This window comes from Coptis chinensis, chromosome 6, assembly GCF_015680905.1.
Source record: "Coptis chinensis isolate HL-2020 chromosome 6, ASM1568090v1, whole genome shotgun sequence".
NCBI classification, from domain to species: Eukaryota; Viridiplantae; Streptophyta; class Magnoliopsida; order Ranunculales; family Ranunculaceae; genus Coptis; species Coptis chinensis.
The window spans coordinates 81,780,034-81,796,841 of record NC_141461.1 but is presented as its reverse complement, the minus strand read 5'-3'; the positions used below and the strand labels follow the sequence as shown (position 1 = coordinate 81,796,841).

The window sequence follows — 16,808 nt, the reverse complement described above, 5'->3', positions numbered from 1 at the left end:
AAAACCAATATCTCTTCACTCTTCCTAAAACCCTAAAACTTTTTGGTTTCCTAAAACCACCCTCCAATATGGCACCGAAAAAGAGAGGGAAACCAAGAAAGGATTTACCGCTTACAGTACCTAATAATATTCCACCATTTACCACAGTGCCATTGCGTTTATCTCCGCTAGAATTTTGGAGATTGTCGTATAGGACTCGAGCTTGTTTTTATCATGAACATGTTAAACAAGGCCATGAATACTTCTCTGTAAGTCTTATTAAATAATCTTGTTAAAATTTATCATATTTTTATTTTTGTTTTCATTTGTTTTGATTTCTAGTTGCAGAAAAGGCATTCGGTAAATTTAATGATGGCTATTCCGGCCACCTATTTTGCCTAGATAGGGTGCTTGATGGTTGGGTGAGGACCCTGAAGCCTAAAGTTTCGCATGCAACTTTTTATGTGTCAAACCTACAACAAACTCTCGAGTAAGTTGCAATATTGAGAATATGTTATTGTGCCTAGTATGATTATGAAAGTTCTAATCATCGAAGATCTAATTACAGATTTTACACCGAGTTTCTTGGGTTTAAATTTGTGAAGGGATGGATTGTTCCCGGAGACAGATACTTGTGCGGGGCTATACAACTAAGCCATGAATTCTTCTTACATCCTACACAGAGTAAGTTTCTCCGGTAAATTTCACTTTATATTAAGAGTATAGCCATAAAATAGAGAAGCAAATGACCAATGAAATAATAATTATGTGACATCGTCAACCAATTTATGCACCTTTTTTTCCTTGTTTTCGAAAATATATATATATATATATATATATATATATATATATATATATATATATATGATATATATATATATTTATATATTTGTTAGGGAGGGTATCCAAATTTGATTGTTGAAACCTATCCAAAATGATGATTCGATTCGTGTCTCCAAGAGGGAGGATTAGTGACACGTATCCTTTGAATACTCATTGCTTGTTGTGACACTCTTCAACCACTACTTATCCTGATTACAAAGCACCTAGTACTGATAACATTAGAATTTGAATTATGAATAGCCCTTTTCTCCTAGTACCACATAATCCATCACACTAGCATCGACCCGAAATCCATATGGTGTACTCTTTCATGAAAATATTGCTTTCTATACCCCAATGACATTTAATTATGCTAATATATATTTTACCAATTTGCAGTTTTTGGAGCGGCAGGTTATGATGTTGGAAATCAATTCGGACATTTCACTATTGTCACAAATGATGTAAGTGTTTCCTAATTAACATAAATTCATAATTCTTTAAATAATATATTATTATTAAAATATATAATTCTTTAATTTCATGAATTGACATTTTATTGTGTTTCCTAATTAACATAAATTCATAATTCTTTAAATAGTATCCTGTTATTAAAATATATAATTCTTTAATTTCATGAATTGACATTTAATTTCATGAAAATATTGCTTTCTATGCCCCAATGACATTTAATTGTGCTAATATATATTTTACCAATTTGTAGTTTTTGGAGCGGCAGGTTATGATGTTGGAAATCAGTTCGGACATTTCACTATTGTCACAAATGATGTAAGTGTTTCCTAATTAACATAAATTCATAATTCTTTAAATTGTATCATGTTATTAAAATATATAATTCTAATTTCATGAATTGACATTTAATTGTGTTTCCTAATTAACATAAATTCATAATTCTTTAAATAGTATCCTGTTATTAAAATATATAATTCTTTAATTTCATAAATTGACATTTAATTTCATGAAAATATTGCTTTATATGCCCCCAATGACATTTAATTGTGCTAATATATATTTTACCAATTTGCAGTTTTTGGAGCGGCAGGTTATGATGTTGGAAATCAGTTCGGACATTTCACTATTGTCACAAATGATGTAAGTGTTTCCTAATTAACATAAATTCATAATTCTTTAAATTGTATCATGTTATTAAAATATATAATTCTAATTTCATGAATTGACATTTAATTGTGTTTCCTAATTAACATAAATTCATACTTCTTTAAATAGTATCCTGTTATTAAAATATATGTTTCTTTAATTTTATGAATTGACATTTAATTTCATGAAAATATTGCTTTCTATGCCCCAATGACATTTAATTGTGCTAATATATATTTTACCAATTTGCAGTTTTTGGAGCGGCAGGTTATGATGTTGGAAATCAGTTCGGACATTTCACTATTGTCACAAATGATGTAAGTGTTTCCTAATTAACATAAATTCATAATTCTTTAAATTGTATCATGTTATTAAAATATATAATTCTAATTTCATGAACTGACATTTAATTGTGTTTCCTAATTAACATAAATTCATAATTCTTTAAATAGTATCCTGTTATATATTAAAATATATAATTCTTTAATTTCATGAATTGACATTTAATTTCATGAAAATATTGCTTTCTATGCCCCAACGACATTTAATTGTGCTAATATATATTTTACCAATTTGCAGTTTTTGAAGCGGCGGGTTATAATGTTGGAAATCAATTCGGACATTTCACTATTGTCACAAATGATGTAAGTGTTTCCTAATTAACATAAATTCACAATTCTTTAAATAGTATCCTGTTATTAAAATATATAATTCTTTAATTTCATGAATTGACAGGTGAATGGGAAGGTCCAACGAATTTTAGAGAAAGATGGAATTGTCTTAGATGGTGGATTTGGTAAAGTTTTGGTGAAGGATCCTGAGCTCATTGAACAAGAGCATCATAGTGAAATAATTTCTCCTGTAATGACTCGGGTCATTAATATTGATCGTGCGATTCATTTCTATAAAAAGGTTGAATATTGGATATAACATTTTTGAAGTTTGTTTGTACACATTTTTTCTATATAATTTATTCATTTGTTCGTGCAGGCATTGGGGATGAAATTGCTGAGGAAAGAAGTGTTCCCCGAACTAAAGGTAAAATCATTTACCAAAACATCCTTTAACTTCTAATGTGTTAATTTTATCTTTTTTCCTCTTTATGTTATGATCAAGCAACATCGGTACGCGAGTACATCAACATTGGTAGTTTGGTCCAATTTTCGAATGTCAAGTAGCATCGAGTAATGTGCAAAAGAAATATAAGAAAAATTTTAGACATGATTTTCTAGCTAAACTAGACTTTTATCTTAGCAATGTTGAGATAGTATATTTTAAAATGGTCAAACTAGACCGATTTCTCACTAAACCAAGAAAAATATTTATTGAAAATATTGGTTCCCCACCCAAAAACATATGTAAAATTAACAAATTGGATTTTTAAACCGTGTTAATAATAATGAAACCTAATAAACACATAAAACTAAGAGTTTACTTATTTTCTTCTCTTAACGAATGTTAAATATAAAAATTATTGTATCATCTCTCTAATATATATTATATATTCTCTCTCTCTCCTTATTTCTTTAAATATTTAACATAATTGTTGTGTTTGGAATATCTATAGTATTTTAAAATTGAGTTGATTAGATATGATTATGAAAATTTGATATTTTTTGTTGCATCTCGGATAACTATGTAGAAATATCTTATATGATTATATTATTATATATTTTGAAAGTGTCAAATATATATTTTCGATATAACCAATTAATCACCGATTAACTGATTAATCGCATATCGCTCCTCGACCGATTAGTTTTAAAAACCAATTTTAAATGATTAGCTTCTGGGTGCTTGACAAATTTTTCCTTGAATATATATGAGTCCAATAGAGCTGATTTCAGTGCAAACTATGTCCAAGGGAGCTGATTTGCACTGTCGCATTTTTCAACTTTTACTTTTTAAGTCTATATACAAATACACAATTACCAATATGTCGTCGACAATCTTCCAAACTCAAATGCTCAAACTCTAAAACCGAATACCCACCTACTAATTTAGTTTCTTACATTCTGGATTGGGCGTGACTTTGCATATGATCAAGCTTTAGGGTTTTATTTTTAAATTATTATTATAGACTTTATCTACGACGTCTCAATAGGTAGGTGCACTTCTCATCCTTGGAATCATGTTTATAGTTTTATTGCCTAGATAAAAAGGGTCTTATATATAACCAGTGGTTAGGGCATCACCAAGGCAAGCTTTCATAATAAAAGTCCACATCAACATTTAAAGGGTCTAAATGAAGGTTTTGGACGCGTTTTGGAAGTATAAAGAGGGTGTCCTCCAATGGGCTCCTTAAAAGTAAAGTAATATTTAAGGGTTTGTCATTGGGCGCCGTCCATTTTGTGTTGGGCATACCCGAAAAAAAAAATTATTACAAGTTTGATATTGCCCTAAAAAACATGTTTTGTGTTGGGCACTCCCCAACTACATCAAGATAACCTATTGCAACCATCTATTGCCCGTACCTTCTTTGTCTTCTCCTATACCCCCACTTTCAAAACTCCAAGTTCTAAATCAACTTTTTAATGTAATTCAAAAAAACAACATTTGATTGAAATCAACTGCTATATGCTTTTAATTGATGTAATTAAATCAATTTTTTTTAAATTGAAAATGGTCCAACAAGGTCGTCTGGGGACTGGGGACTACAAGGTGGCACCACCAAGTCTTTTAAGTTAAGGGTGATGCAGCCCCATTGAGTCGCTCGAAAAGTTTACTGTGATTTTGCCCTTGGGGAGACAGTGCCAAGTCGATTGGGTTTAGGGTGATGCAACCCAATTGAGTCGCTCAAAAAGTTTATGTGATTTTGGGCGACACTGCAAGTGCTTGGTGCGGTTCCATTGAGTCGTTTCCAAGTCCTTCTTGATACCTCTGGGCTGTGTGACACATAGTACAAAATATCAGAATATGGGTATTTATCGATATTCAATTTCTGGATATGTATCGTGGATATATCCTCATCTTTGGGAATATTTGACATTATTTCACTTGAAAATATCGTGGATATATCCAAAATATCGACAAATATTGTGGATATTTCTTGATATATCATGATACATTATTTATATTTATTTGAAATATAATGGTAAATATTAAATAAAATTGTTATATGCACAAAATATCACCAATTATCTCTAAATATCACAAATATCATATCATCGAAATATCACTGATATTTGCAGTTGTATATATCTCTGAACATATCGTGATATTTATATATCTTTCTTTGAAATCTGGATAGATATCCCCAAATATCGCGATATATCGGGATATTTTGTAATATGGTGTGAGATACAGTTATGTAGAACGAAATTAGGCTGCCCAAAATCCAATAGATTCAAAATTTTCCATATCTGCTTTACAAAGTCCACCAACCGAACCAACATTGTCAAAAAGAAAAAGAAAAAAACAACCAAACCAGAACCCTGACCCTCACTTTTCTCTAATATCTTCACCATCAATCTCGAGTGATTTTTTGCTCCCAGCGATATTGCTCCAAGGGCTCCAAGCGGACTCTAGAACCAACCACCTGTCAGTAAAATCAGAAAGCCAGCTAGGCAAAAACCATGGAAAATATTGACTTCCTATATTACCCTTATAAAATACAAAATGAAAAAGAGATAACGTACGGTGCTGGGTTTCCACTCCCCCTTGTTATTTCATCGAGAGGAAAATCAACAATGTTCTAGCCATAGCCCACAATTTTGAGCAACACTACAAATTTTGATTTAGTTAGAAATACAAATAGCCTTTCATAAATCACTGTTATTAGTAGTAGTTGAAATAACTCAAATAAGATCGAAATTTTGGAATGATTATCAGTGGTAGCCTTTCATTGCCACTGATTTCGAAGCCGGAATCACGTACTCAGCAGAGAAGACAAGGAGAAATTTCATTTTGTTTTGACATAAGATAAAAGACAAATTAGGAAGTCGAAAATAAGTTCAGTTATTGCTAGGCTGGTTTTCAAATGATGTTGAACAGGTGGTTGGCTGTAGATTCCCCTGGGAGGCCTTGGAGCAATATTGCTGGGAGCAAAAAATCACTCATCTATCTCAACACTTCTGTTCAGACCAAACAACCGAGAAAATGTGACATGGAAACAAGTACTCAAATACCTCAAGTGCATACAAATATACAATATGCCCAAACCCCAAATGTATGGAGCAAAACAATTATAAGGAAAACAATTATAAGGAGAAAACCCCTAATTTCATTTCGATGAATTCACAGATAGGAAACAATGCCTGTTGTTATACAGATAGGTCAAGTGATCAACACTTTTTATTTTAGTATTTTTCTTCTCATAGACGACACTATCTCTCGACATCAACCTTACCATAATGGTGTTGGATACCCATTTGTTCTTGAAGAAATTCTCCTGAGGACGATATGAAACACAATTTTGAAGACTAATTATTAAGTCATTGTTTTCTCTTCTTATCGTTTAAACTTGCAGTTAAAAATCGGTCATTGATGCTGATACAGAAGATCTTATTTTTTGTGTGAAATTTCCTACATTGTCATATCTCATTCGTTTGGTGCAGCGCATGGTGCGTTTGGAAGTGCTAGTTTACTATAATACAAATATTAAACACAATCAAAACTACTTAAAATAGACATAGCAGATGGAAAGTGAGCTGCTTGACACAGAGAAAGAGATGACCAAACAATACAGTCTATTTTGGGAGGGCTCAAGTGAAAGACTGTTTCAAAATCCCCATGGAAATTTTTTAAATTAATATTGGACTTGTCTTTTGAACCCATATTCAAATCATAAGCCTTCTTGGGTTTTGTTTTGGAAAGTCATCAGTTTTAAAAAAACAAAAATACAAACTTGGCATTGCTTACATGGACTAATTTATTTCCTAGACCTAACTAATTGGACCACTGTTAGGTTTCCAGCTTAGCTACTTGGTATATGCAATGAGGTTGTATTCAAGAGTCAGATTGGTTCAAATATGGATTCTAAGGGCATCACCAATGGGCCTTTATAAGGCTCTCTATCTTTAAATTTGAGGGACCAATGCCAAACTGGGCTTCCAATGCAGCCCCTATATGGGCTTTTATAGTTATCATCCTGGAAAGATATCTTTATTTCTATCACAATTTTAAAGGATCCGGTCCGTTTCGCAAATATAGCCCGTAAAGATTTCAGTTGAAGCAGTCCATGTTCAAACCCCCACGCCACCAACTTTTTTAGTATTTCAAGTTTTTTAAAATAAAAAAAAGGAGGGAAAATGAATTTGGGAGGATTGCTACCTCTAGACTCGAACCAAGAACGTGCAATTCACAGGTTAAACACACTTCCACTATACTAGTTTCACGCTTATGCCAGATTTACCATTCAATATAAAGGTTTGCATTGTATAAACTAAAATATAAGGGTCCTCTATGTCCTTTGTCTCCTCTAAACACACTTTGAAAAAACTGACGTGGCTCTCTATTTTGAAGGCTGCATTGGTGATGCCCTAAAGGCTTTTTATGCATAAATATGTCATACAGGAATGGCATTGCAAATTTGTGATGTTAGTCTTTCATTAGTTGGCAAATTCTGACTCACTCAGTTCGCTATAAAATTAAGATTTGGGCTACCACAAGGATGTTGCTTATTAACTTCATTGGAAGTTGCTTATTAACATTAAAGAAGGTGTAGTCATGTGGTTTTCCAGTACAATATAACTTGTCGTATATGCTAGGATTTGATTCTACAAAAGACTACAACAATGCAGGAGTTATTGCTCTAATGGCTGAGATTTTGCTTGATGCTCATTTAGAATAGTCAACGGATTTCAAGGGATTGAGAAAAAAGAAAAAACAATGACAGTGAAATCCTGCCTCAAATTGAAGAAGAAGAAGAAGAAGAAGAATGGACTTTTTGTCAGCTAACAAAGTGATTGATAAAGTGGTGGCTGTAATGGGGAAAGAGGCGATTTATAGAGAAAAACTAGTAATGGAATTTGGAAAGAACTCAATATTGGATAAATAAATAGATGTTTATGTGAACTTGTAATTCTGTTTTAGGGGATCCAATCTCAGCTGTATCTAACTTTTTATTTATTGCATTGATGAAATTGTTTTAGGCATATATGGACTCTTAACACATCACTCGAGGTAGGAAATTAGATTTATGCTGCAGCTAATCTATCAGTTTCCACAGGCGAGGCAAGTCGCGGGTCCACTGGTGGATCTAGCAAGCGACGGGAGTTCTTGTTTTCACAGGCTCCGATCTGATGAACTGTTCGGATAAGCAGTCGATAGAGAAAGTAAGTGAACTCTAGTCCCGAAACTAGGACACCAGACTTCAATCTATCTCATATCGGATACGCAATCTCTATTTATATAATGAAAAATGGATGTTTAACCGGGGTCGGGGAGTGTTCGAAACAATAGTTTCAACTTCTTTTTGATGAAGTTAATAATGATCTTGTTTTCATTCATATGCTTTCTCATTACAATCAATACACCTTATATAGTGTTCCTATTACATTCACTCATCTAACTAATTCTGTTCTCATTCTCACATGTGAAATGCCGAAATGGGCCGGATTCTTGTAGCTGTTTTCAATCTTATGTTCCGATGCTCTTGACTTATACATTAATACCCCCGCAAGTCGGCGGAGGGGGTTTGAACCGAAAGCTTGGTCTTTAACATTTGAAATCTTGTCACGCTAAAGCTTTTGTGAAGATATCCGCGATTTGATCTTCGTTGCATAGATAGTTTATATCAATAGTCTTACTAGTGACAAGTTCTCTAATTTAGTGGTAATCCACCTCGACATGTTTGGTTCGAGCATGGAATACGGATTGGAAGAAAGGGCAATGGCAATCGATGTTGTCACACCAGATGAAAGGAGGTTTAGAGAGTGTAAACCTTAAGTCTCTTAAGAGGATGCATAGCCAATACAATTCTCGCAAGTGTGAGCCGCTGATCTATATTCAGCCCTCAGATCGGATCTAGCCATTTGTGATTTGCTTCTTGGAGGACCATGAGATGGGATTTGATCCTAGAAATACCGCGAAACCCTCCCTGTTGATCTCCTATCAATTGACACCCAATCCGAGTCACTATAAGCTGTAACCAGAGTTGGTCCTTTTGAGAACTTGATACCTTCAGTAATAGTACCTTTTAAATACCTTAATATTCTTTTCATGGCTGTTAAATGAGCTACTTTTGGTTGATGCATGTGTTGACAGACTTGACTGACAGAAAATGCAATGTCAGGCCTAGTCCATACTAAATACTGTAATGCTCCCACAATTGACCTGAACTCTGTTGCATCAGACAGTAAGTCGGATGTAGAGGAATCAGCTTTTGTTGTAGAGATAGGTGTAGAACAAGGCTTGACATTCTCCATCTTGGCCTTCTTTAAAAGATCATAAATATACTTTGTCTGACACATGAATATAGCATCTTTACTTCTATGAATCTCAAGACCCAAAAAGTAGCTCAACTCACCTAAATCTTTCATAGAAAATGTCTGACTGAGTTGTTTGATGATTGAAGCACAAACTGCTGCTGAATTTCCAGTGACTAAGATGTCATCCACATAAACAAGTACTATAGTAATAGTATTGTTATAATGTCTGACAAACAGAGAAAAATCGGCATGGGTAGTTGTGAAGCCAAGAGCAAGCGAGAGCTTGATACAATTTCTCATACCAAGATCCGGGTGACCGCCCGCACCATAGAGTGACTTCTTTAGTTTACAAACATGATGAGGTTTAGTAGGATCTTCAAATCCACGGGGGTTGCAACATATACACGCCTTCTTTGAGATCTCCATGCGTAAACGCATTGTTTACATCCAACCGAGTAATTTTCCAATCATATTGTAAAGCAAGACATAGAATAACTCTGATCGTCTGTGGCTTGGCAACTAGACTAAAAGTTTCTGTGTAGTCAATGCCCTTCTGTTGGTGGTATCCTTTTGCCACTAACCTAGCTTTGAGCTTATCTATCAATCCAAAGGGCTTGTACTTAATCTTGAATACCCACTTATTTCCAACTAGATTCATTGAATTTAATCATAAGGAACTAGCTCCCTGTACCAATATGATGTAAGGCATTAATTTCTAATGCCATTGCTGCTCGCCACCCTGGATCTTTCATTGCTTTGGAATAGCATGTTGGTGTTACAGGGAGATCTTGAACCTTTGACAACAATGCCCGAGGTAAGGGATGCTTAGTTACAATGGTATTATGTGCATATCTTGGATTATGCTTAATAATACCACTCTTTGATCTTGTGTGAACCGATAAATGCCGAAATGGATTCTCAACTCGTCCGATGGATGCTTGAACTTGTAATCGAATCCCAAACCAAGAACTGTTGTTGGCATTGAGACCGAAGTTGGTTGTGAGGTTTGAACTTGAGCTTGATGATGTTGATATACCAACGTGTTCTAGTTGTTGAGTTTGAGATGATGGGTCCGTACTAACTGCTTAATGGTTCAAATGTTTGAGGTTGGGGTTCTGACATGTGAGTAGAACTGAGTGGTTGAGATGATGCAGAGTGATTTAAGAAGAAAGGAGGATTTAATTGTATAGGAGTGTAGCTTGAGTTTGAAGGACTATGGTTCTGACAGATGGAGATATGACATTTTGTTTTATGAACAGAAATTCTCTTTCATTAAACACCACATGTCTGGATATATACAACTTGTTTGTAGCTATATCCCAGAAAGACACATGGAGTGGTTTTTGATTGAAGCTTATTACTGGTATATGGCTTGAGCCAAGGGTAACAGGTGCAACCAAAAACTTTAAGGAAGGAATAATGTGGAATTCTGTGAAAAAGAAGTTGAAAAGGTGATTTGTTTTGTAGCTTTATGGAAGGGAGTCTGTTTATTACATAGATCGGCCGTGTTAAAAGGCTTCAACCCAGAATTGAAAAGGGACTTGAGAATGGGCAAGTAGAGTTCTACCTACTTCAACAATGTGTCTGTGTTTCCTTTCTACAACTCCGTTTTGTTCAGGAGTATATGCACATGAAAAATAATGGCCAATACCATTTTGTTTTAGAAAATTTTCAAAAATATTGCTAGTAAACTCCCCACCACCATCTGTTCTAACAGAATCTAATAAAATGAGACAATTGCTTCTCAACAAACAATTTAAAATCAACAAACACTTTTGCAAAATCTGATTTATTGACCAAGGATAAATCCAATGCACCTAGACCAATCATCCACAATATCGACATAGTATTTACAACCAAAGGATGTGATGCAAAAGGAGCCGGACCCCATAGGTCTAAATGAAGTAACTGTAAAGGTACATTTGATCTAGATAAGGACGAAATAAAAAGGTAACTTGTGACTTTTTCCCACCGACATGCTTGACACAAAGCCGTGGAGATTGGCGTAAACCTTGCAAGGTTAGCTTGTTAATAGAAAGTACTTTAGAGAGAGTCTCATTGAGCGGATGACCAAGTCTCTCATGCCAAAGTAAAGCATCACTTTAGCACTTAGAAAAAGCAAGAGGGGTTGGATATTGGTCTTTGAACATGATGTAAGATCGATAGGGTAAAGACCACCTTTAGTTGGTCCTTGGAAAAGGATCTTCCCGCATTGAGATCCTTCACAAGAAATTTACATGGAGTAAATTCAATGGAGCAATTATTATCAATAGCAAATTTATTAACTGATAATAAGTTGGTTGAAATATCTGGGACATGAAGTATATCTTTAAGAGTAAAGTTTGAATCATGTGTATTAAATGAAGAAGAACCAGTGTTTAGAATAGGCAAACCTTCCCCATTGCCAACTTGCACTCTATCAGCACCATGATATGGAGAATAGTTTGTCATGTTTGTAGTTTCGGCAGTGATGTGATTCGTAGCTCCTGAGTCAGCTATCCAATGAGTATCTTTAGCATTATAATCCCTTGTAGAAGAAAAAATAAATGTGAATCATTGGAGGTACCAAAGAACCATTCGCGAGAGAGTTTAGAAGGTGGAATCTTGCCAATGTAGGTGTAATTCATCCTATTATAGCAATCGATGGCAATATGACCAAACTTCCCACAGATTTGACACACAGGTCTTGTGGAAGAATTAAAATCCTGTTGATTCAAATTGAATCCTTGTTGTTGATTAAAACCTCCACTGAATGATGCTCTACCTCTGCCTCGTCCTCTTGTAGGACCTCTGCCTCTGTTGGAACCATTAAACTGAGTATTTTCATTTGAATGTGTAGTTCCACTACTCTGTCGAGGATAAACATTTGGATTCTTCCAGCTTGAGCTTTGTGATTTGACTGATGAGAATGCATGAGTAGTAGGTTCAGCTGCCATGGCTTTATCCATTTCTTCCACTGTTATTTCTTCAGTCAAAAGTAGACTATGTAACTCATCAGCTGTGATATGATTAGACCTGCTCACTCTGATAGATGTGGTGAAGGCCTTATATTCACTTGAAAGACCCCTCAATATGTAATACACCATATCACTGTCAGATACTAGAGTTCCACCAATAGCTAAACCATCGGAAATTTGTTTGGCTTCTTGCAAATATTCAGACATAGACTTATTTCCTGTCTTTAGTGCTTGTAACTTGTCTTTCAACTGATGAACATGCGCAATAGTGATAGCAGAAAACCTTTGTTCTAGAGTACACCATAAATCCTTTGCTGTTGAAAGACCAACAATATACGGTAACACAGCTTCAGAGATTGTAGCATTGATCCAAATTAGTAGCATTTGATCAGTTTTCATCCACTCAATATATGCTGGATTGATACTGAAGGAGTTTCCCAGATATTTAGATGGACAAGGATTACTTCCATCAACAAATCTCATTAGATTGTGACTATAAAGAATAGGTAAGAATAACTGTTTCCAAACCATGTAATTGTCTTTGCTGAGTTTGACATGGACGAAATTTGAAATATTTTGGATTTGAAACAGATTTGACGTTGGAGTTGAAGATGGTGTTGAAGATGGAGTTAAAACTTGTTCAACTGACGAAGTCATATTGATGAACAAATCAAGATTCACTGATGAACAACTCAAGAATCACTAATCACTGATGAACAAATCAAGATTCACTGATGAACAACTAATACAAATTCCACTCGTAAAAAACCAAAGTTCTCTTACGAATTGATTTCAAGAATCACTAATCACAAAGTAAACTGAATATGAACAAAGTAAACTTATCTTTTGATGAACTTGAAATCGAATGAATGAGTTGAGAGATGAGTGAAATTGATGTTTGAGACTCGATCTCGAGCTTCCTTCATGAAGCTTTCATGGTGATGGGCACATGGCTCGATACCATGATGAAGTTAATAATGATCTTGTTTTCATTCATATGCTTTCTCATTACAATCAATACACCTTATATAGTGTTCCTATTACATTCACTCATCTAACTAATTCTGTTCTCATTCTGTTACAGGAATGCTGAGCTGGCCGGATTCTGTTGTAACTGTTTTTCAATCTTATGTTCTGATGCTCCTGACTTATACATTAATACTTTTCATACCGATTTGAAAGAAATAAGAAAGACAGGCGCTTGTTTATCCTGTCAGATTAGCCGGAGATTCTTTTACCATCTTTGAATCATTTCTTCTCTGAGAAGAAAGAAGAACCCGTAGTAAAGGCAGAGTTTCCGGCTTATGCGTTGTTTGCTTACGAGACTTATCTAATCCCAATTCGGTAAGAGACAGCATTAATCTTTCTGAAGTAAGCTTATCAGAACTTCAGTTTGCTCTGGAAGCTTATAAGATTTAGTAATAGGATCAGTTTGCTTATAAAAGTTGTTGAATTGCGTAGTTTCTTTAGTAAGAGGCACTCCCTCCCTCTGCTCCTCCATCTGTGGAATCCAATCAATCAATTGAAAGCTCTAGTCCAGCTAATCCAAAGCTATCTGTTTCAACTTTCAAGCTCTCTAGTGGAGGGAAGAGCCCCAATGAGTGAACTGCTTGGGGAGGTGGGTGGGGGCGGATACAGCAGCTTCAGAAGCAGTAATAGGAACTACTTACCCATTAGCGAGCCCGGCCAATACCATCCATTTATCCATCCCCAGACTCAAGCCATTTACCCGAACCAACTGCGTTTCTTCCACTCCAAGCCTAGCTCTTTATCCCTCTCAATGCCTTGCAAGGCCCAGTGAAAGCTATCGGAGCCCTATGAGGTAAGGAAGCCCTCCATCGAGAGAAGGTAAGCAAGCAGACTCCGCCAATTCCTAGGTAGATTCTAACCAGTTAAGTATCTTCATTCGAGGGCGAATACCAGCCAATTCTATTTTTTACTCCTGCGCCAGCCATCTAACCATCATCTTTGTCTCCCCAATTAAACTTTCTTCATATTTGATCTGGAGCTTATATTGATATCTTGCTAACTAAAGTGGATGTATTTTCTTTAACTTTAAGGAATCAAAGACTTTTAAGAATTTATTAGAATGACATGTAAAATTTTTATCACGGAATTATCTCCATTGTGTGCGAGTGAGTTCAGTGTTGTTGTTCTCCTTTTACAAGATGTGTTTGTACTTTGTACTAGTTGTTTAATGTTTGTTTGTAATATGGATTGAGTTACTCATGTAATCTGATGTGCACTTTATTTAAAAGTACACTTGGCTGTGACAATATCTTATCAACGCCTTCCCTCTTTGCTTTTGGATAATGGTAAAAATCCTATGTGGCACTTTATAGATCTACACTAATTGATTTTTTATATTTTTATTTTTTTTTGCACCTTGCAGTACACTTCAGTTTTTTTGAGCTTTGCACATGATTCGACCAAGCAAGCTGTTTTTGAGTTTCGTTCCTATCATGGTGTCGTGGAATACCAACAAGAAAACTCAAACATACAGGTAAGTTTAAGGATGAAATTGGTAAATGCTGGTTTGTTGTGTAAAGATTATAGTCTTGGTCGATTTTTAGTTTTTATAGTAGCAAGTCGAACCACTAACATGCTTGTTTAGTTTCTCACTTGGATCAATTAATTTGATGCTTTTATTTAACTGAGAAGTTGGATAAACTGATTGGGTATTGTTATGGTCTACCAAGTATCGATATAGTTGTCTACTTGCACAATTTTTTTTTTCCTTGCGAGATCTGTTAGTTATTTTCTAAACATGATCTATTTGCATATGTTACCTGTCATACATGATTTCTTATGGTTCCTTATTCTCGCACCATCACAGTTGAGGTAGTATAATCTAAAGGTGGTGGTATCAATTTGATGAAGTTAATTGATCTTTTCAAAAGTTTGAAGTGGACAAGGTTTTTTTTTTTTTTTTTTTATAGTTAAAACTTTATTCTTAAGGGTAAATTTCTAATTCGGCCATGATAATGTCACTTTGTTTCTAATCCGGACATTGTCAGCAACTCAGTGTAAAAATTGCTGATATTACCCCACTAGTTGCTAACAAAATGCGCCGAGTTGCAATTTATGATCGAATTGGAAACACATTGACATTATCATAGCTGAATCAGGAATTTACTATATTCCTAATCCCTTGAAAATACTTCTTCCCCTGTGAAAATGGGATTGAACCCTGTCTCAACCTCCAAAGTCTTGACATGTAGGCCACTGCCCAGTGGACACCTTTGAAGGCCACACACGGCTTTGAAGTTGACAAGGGGTCTGAATATGTAAGGCTTGGAGGTCAGATCTCAAATTTTACATGTGCAAAAGGTCTTGGTATTTCTCGTACTATCATGTGCCAACACACCATGTCTTTTAGACAAGCTTTTTGTCTTTTCTTTATTCAGTTGAGAGCCAACTACTGAATGGCTCTCTCATGTTTTTCGGGATTTTGGGAAAAGTGATGAAGATGTAAGATATGATATAATAGTCCAAAGACCACTATATCATATCCTCCATAAAGTGGTCAATAAGTCAAAACTTTATAGACTTTTGGTTTCTAAATTGATGTGTGGGTTACTTCTAAGTAAATATCCTATTTACTCATGCCTTAATTACATTGGCTAATTAAGAAAAGAAGGTTACTTTTTCTATTTCACCTTTTATGGGAAAGGGAGATAAACAGACTTGGAAGATTAAGAGTGTAACCACCCGTCCCTCTCCCATCCTTTATATAATAGTGTAGAAACCCCATTTTTCAGACTACAACAATTAACACAATAAAGAATATAAAGGTTTGGAAGAGAAACGGTGTTTTGCTATCGGATTCAAGACATCACTCTTACAATGGATCAAGGTACAATTTTATTGTTTTATTATTTATATTCTTTATACAATGTGAAATAATCTATGATTCATGATCCTCTAAATACTATTAAATTAGTATTACATTTGGTATCGGAGCAAAGGATTGAATCATGTTTATTTCCTATAAAATTGTAATTTCAATAATATTGAAAGTGTTGTTTTTGACCGATATTTATTTAATGTGATTCCATGAATTTTTTGGGATATAATGCAAACTATGTTAGGTTGAACACTCTTGTTGTCTTGCTTAACTGATTATGAGCACATGACTATATAGCCTTTCATATTTTATAAATATTTCTTTTGGCTACTTTATGGGTTTTGTTGGTTTCAAACTAGATCATGTTATTTGTTAATTTGAGAATGAAGTTTGAGGATTAAAACAAACACGATGACGTCGAGAATATATATAATTTTGTATTTAATATCCTCTCAAACTCTAGTGGGAGCTAGACTCAAATTTTAACTAAATAATATTAGTCAAATCATTTGTATGCAACAGATCCGTTTGTTTGCACTTCACATGCATGTGTACCTTTAAGGCATATTATTTCTGTTATTCTTGACAAAAGTTAAGTTTGAGGATGCCATGTTTCTAATGAATAGTACACATGTTATGCTACTATTTTTGGATTAAAGCTAAGTGGGGTCACAGGACCGTATTTTTGTTTGTATTTTTTCGGTCACAATGTTA

The 16,808-nt window shown here is 34.6% G+C and overlaps 1 protein-coding gene and 1 long non-coding RNA gene across 2 annotated transcripts; both read left to right on the top strand.

The window, feature by feature from the left end:
* The first annotated feature begins 68 nt into the window (after positions 1-68).
* On the top strand, positions 69-2,994 carry LOC147494800 (lactoylglutathione lyase GLX1-like). The gene is made up of 6 exons (XM_086568248.1): positions 69-204; positions 322-469; positions 548-663; positions 1,850-1,914; positions 2,656-2,781; positions 2,911-2,994. The coding sequence occupies exons 1-6, from the start codon at positions 69-71 to the stop codon at positions 2,992-2,994; spliced, it is 675 nt and encodes a 224-aa protein (XP_086424374.1).
* A 5,018-nt stretch (positions 2,995-8,012) lies between these two features.
* On the top strand, positions 8,013-14,948 carry LOC147494799 (uncharacterized). The gene is made up of 2 exons (XR_015199263.1): positions 8,013-8,195; positions 14,640-14,948. It is a non-coding gene; the product is annotated as an uncharacterized LOC147494799 (long non-coding RNA).
* The last annotated feature ends 1,860 nt before the right edge of the window (positions 14,949-16,808 follow it).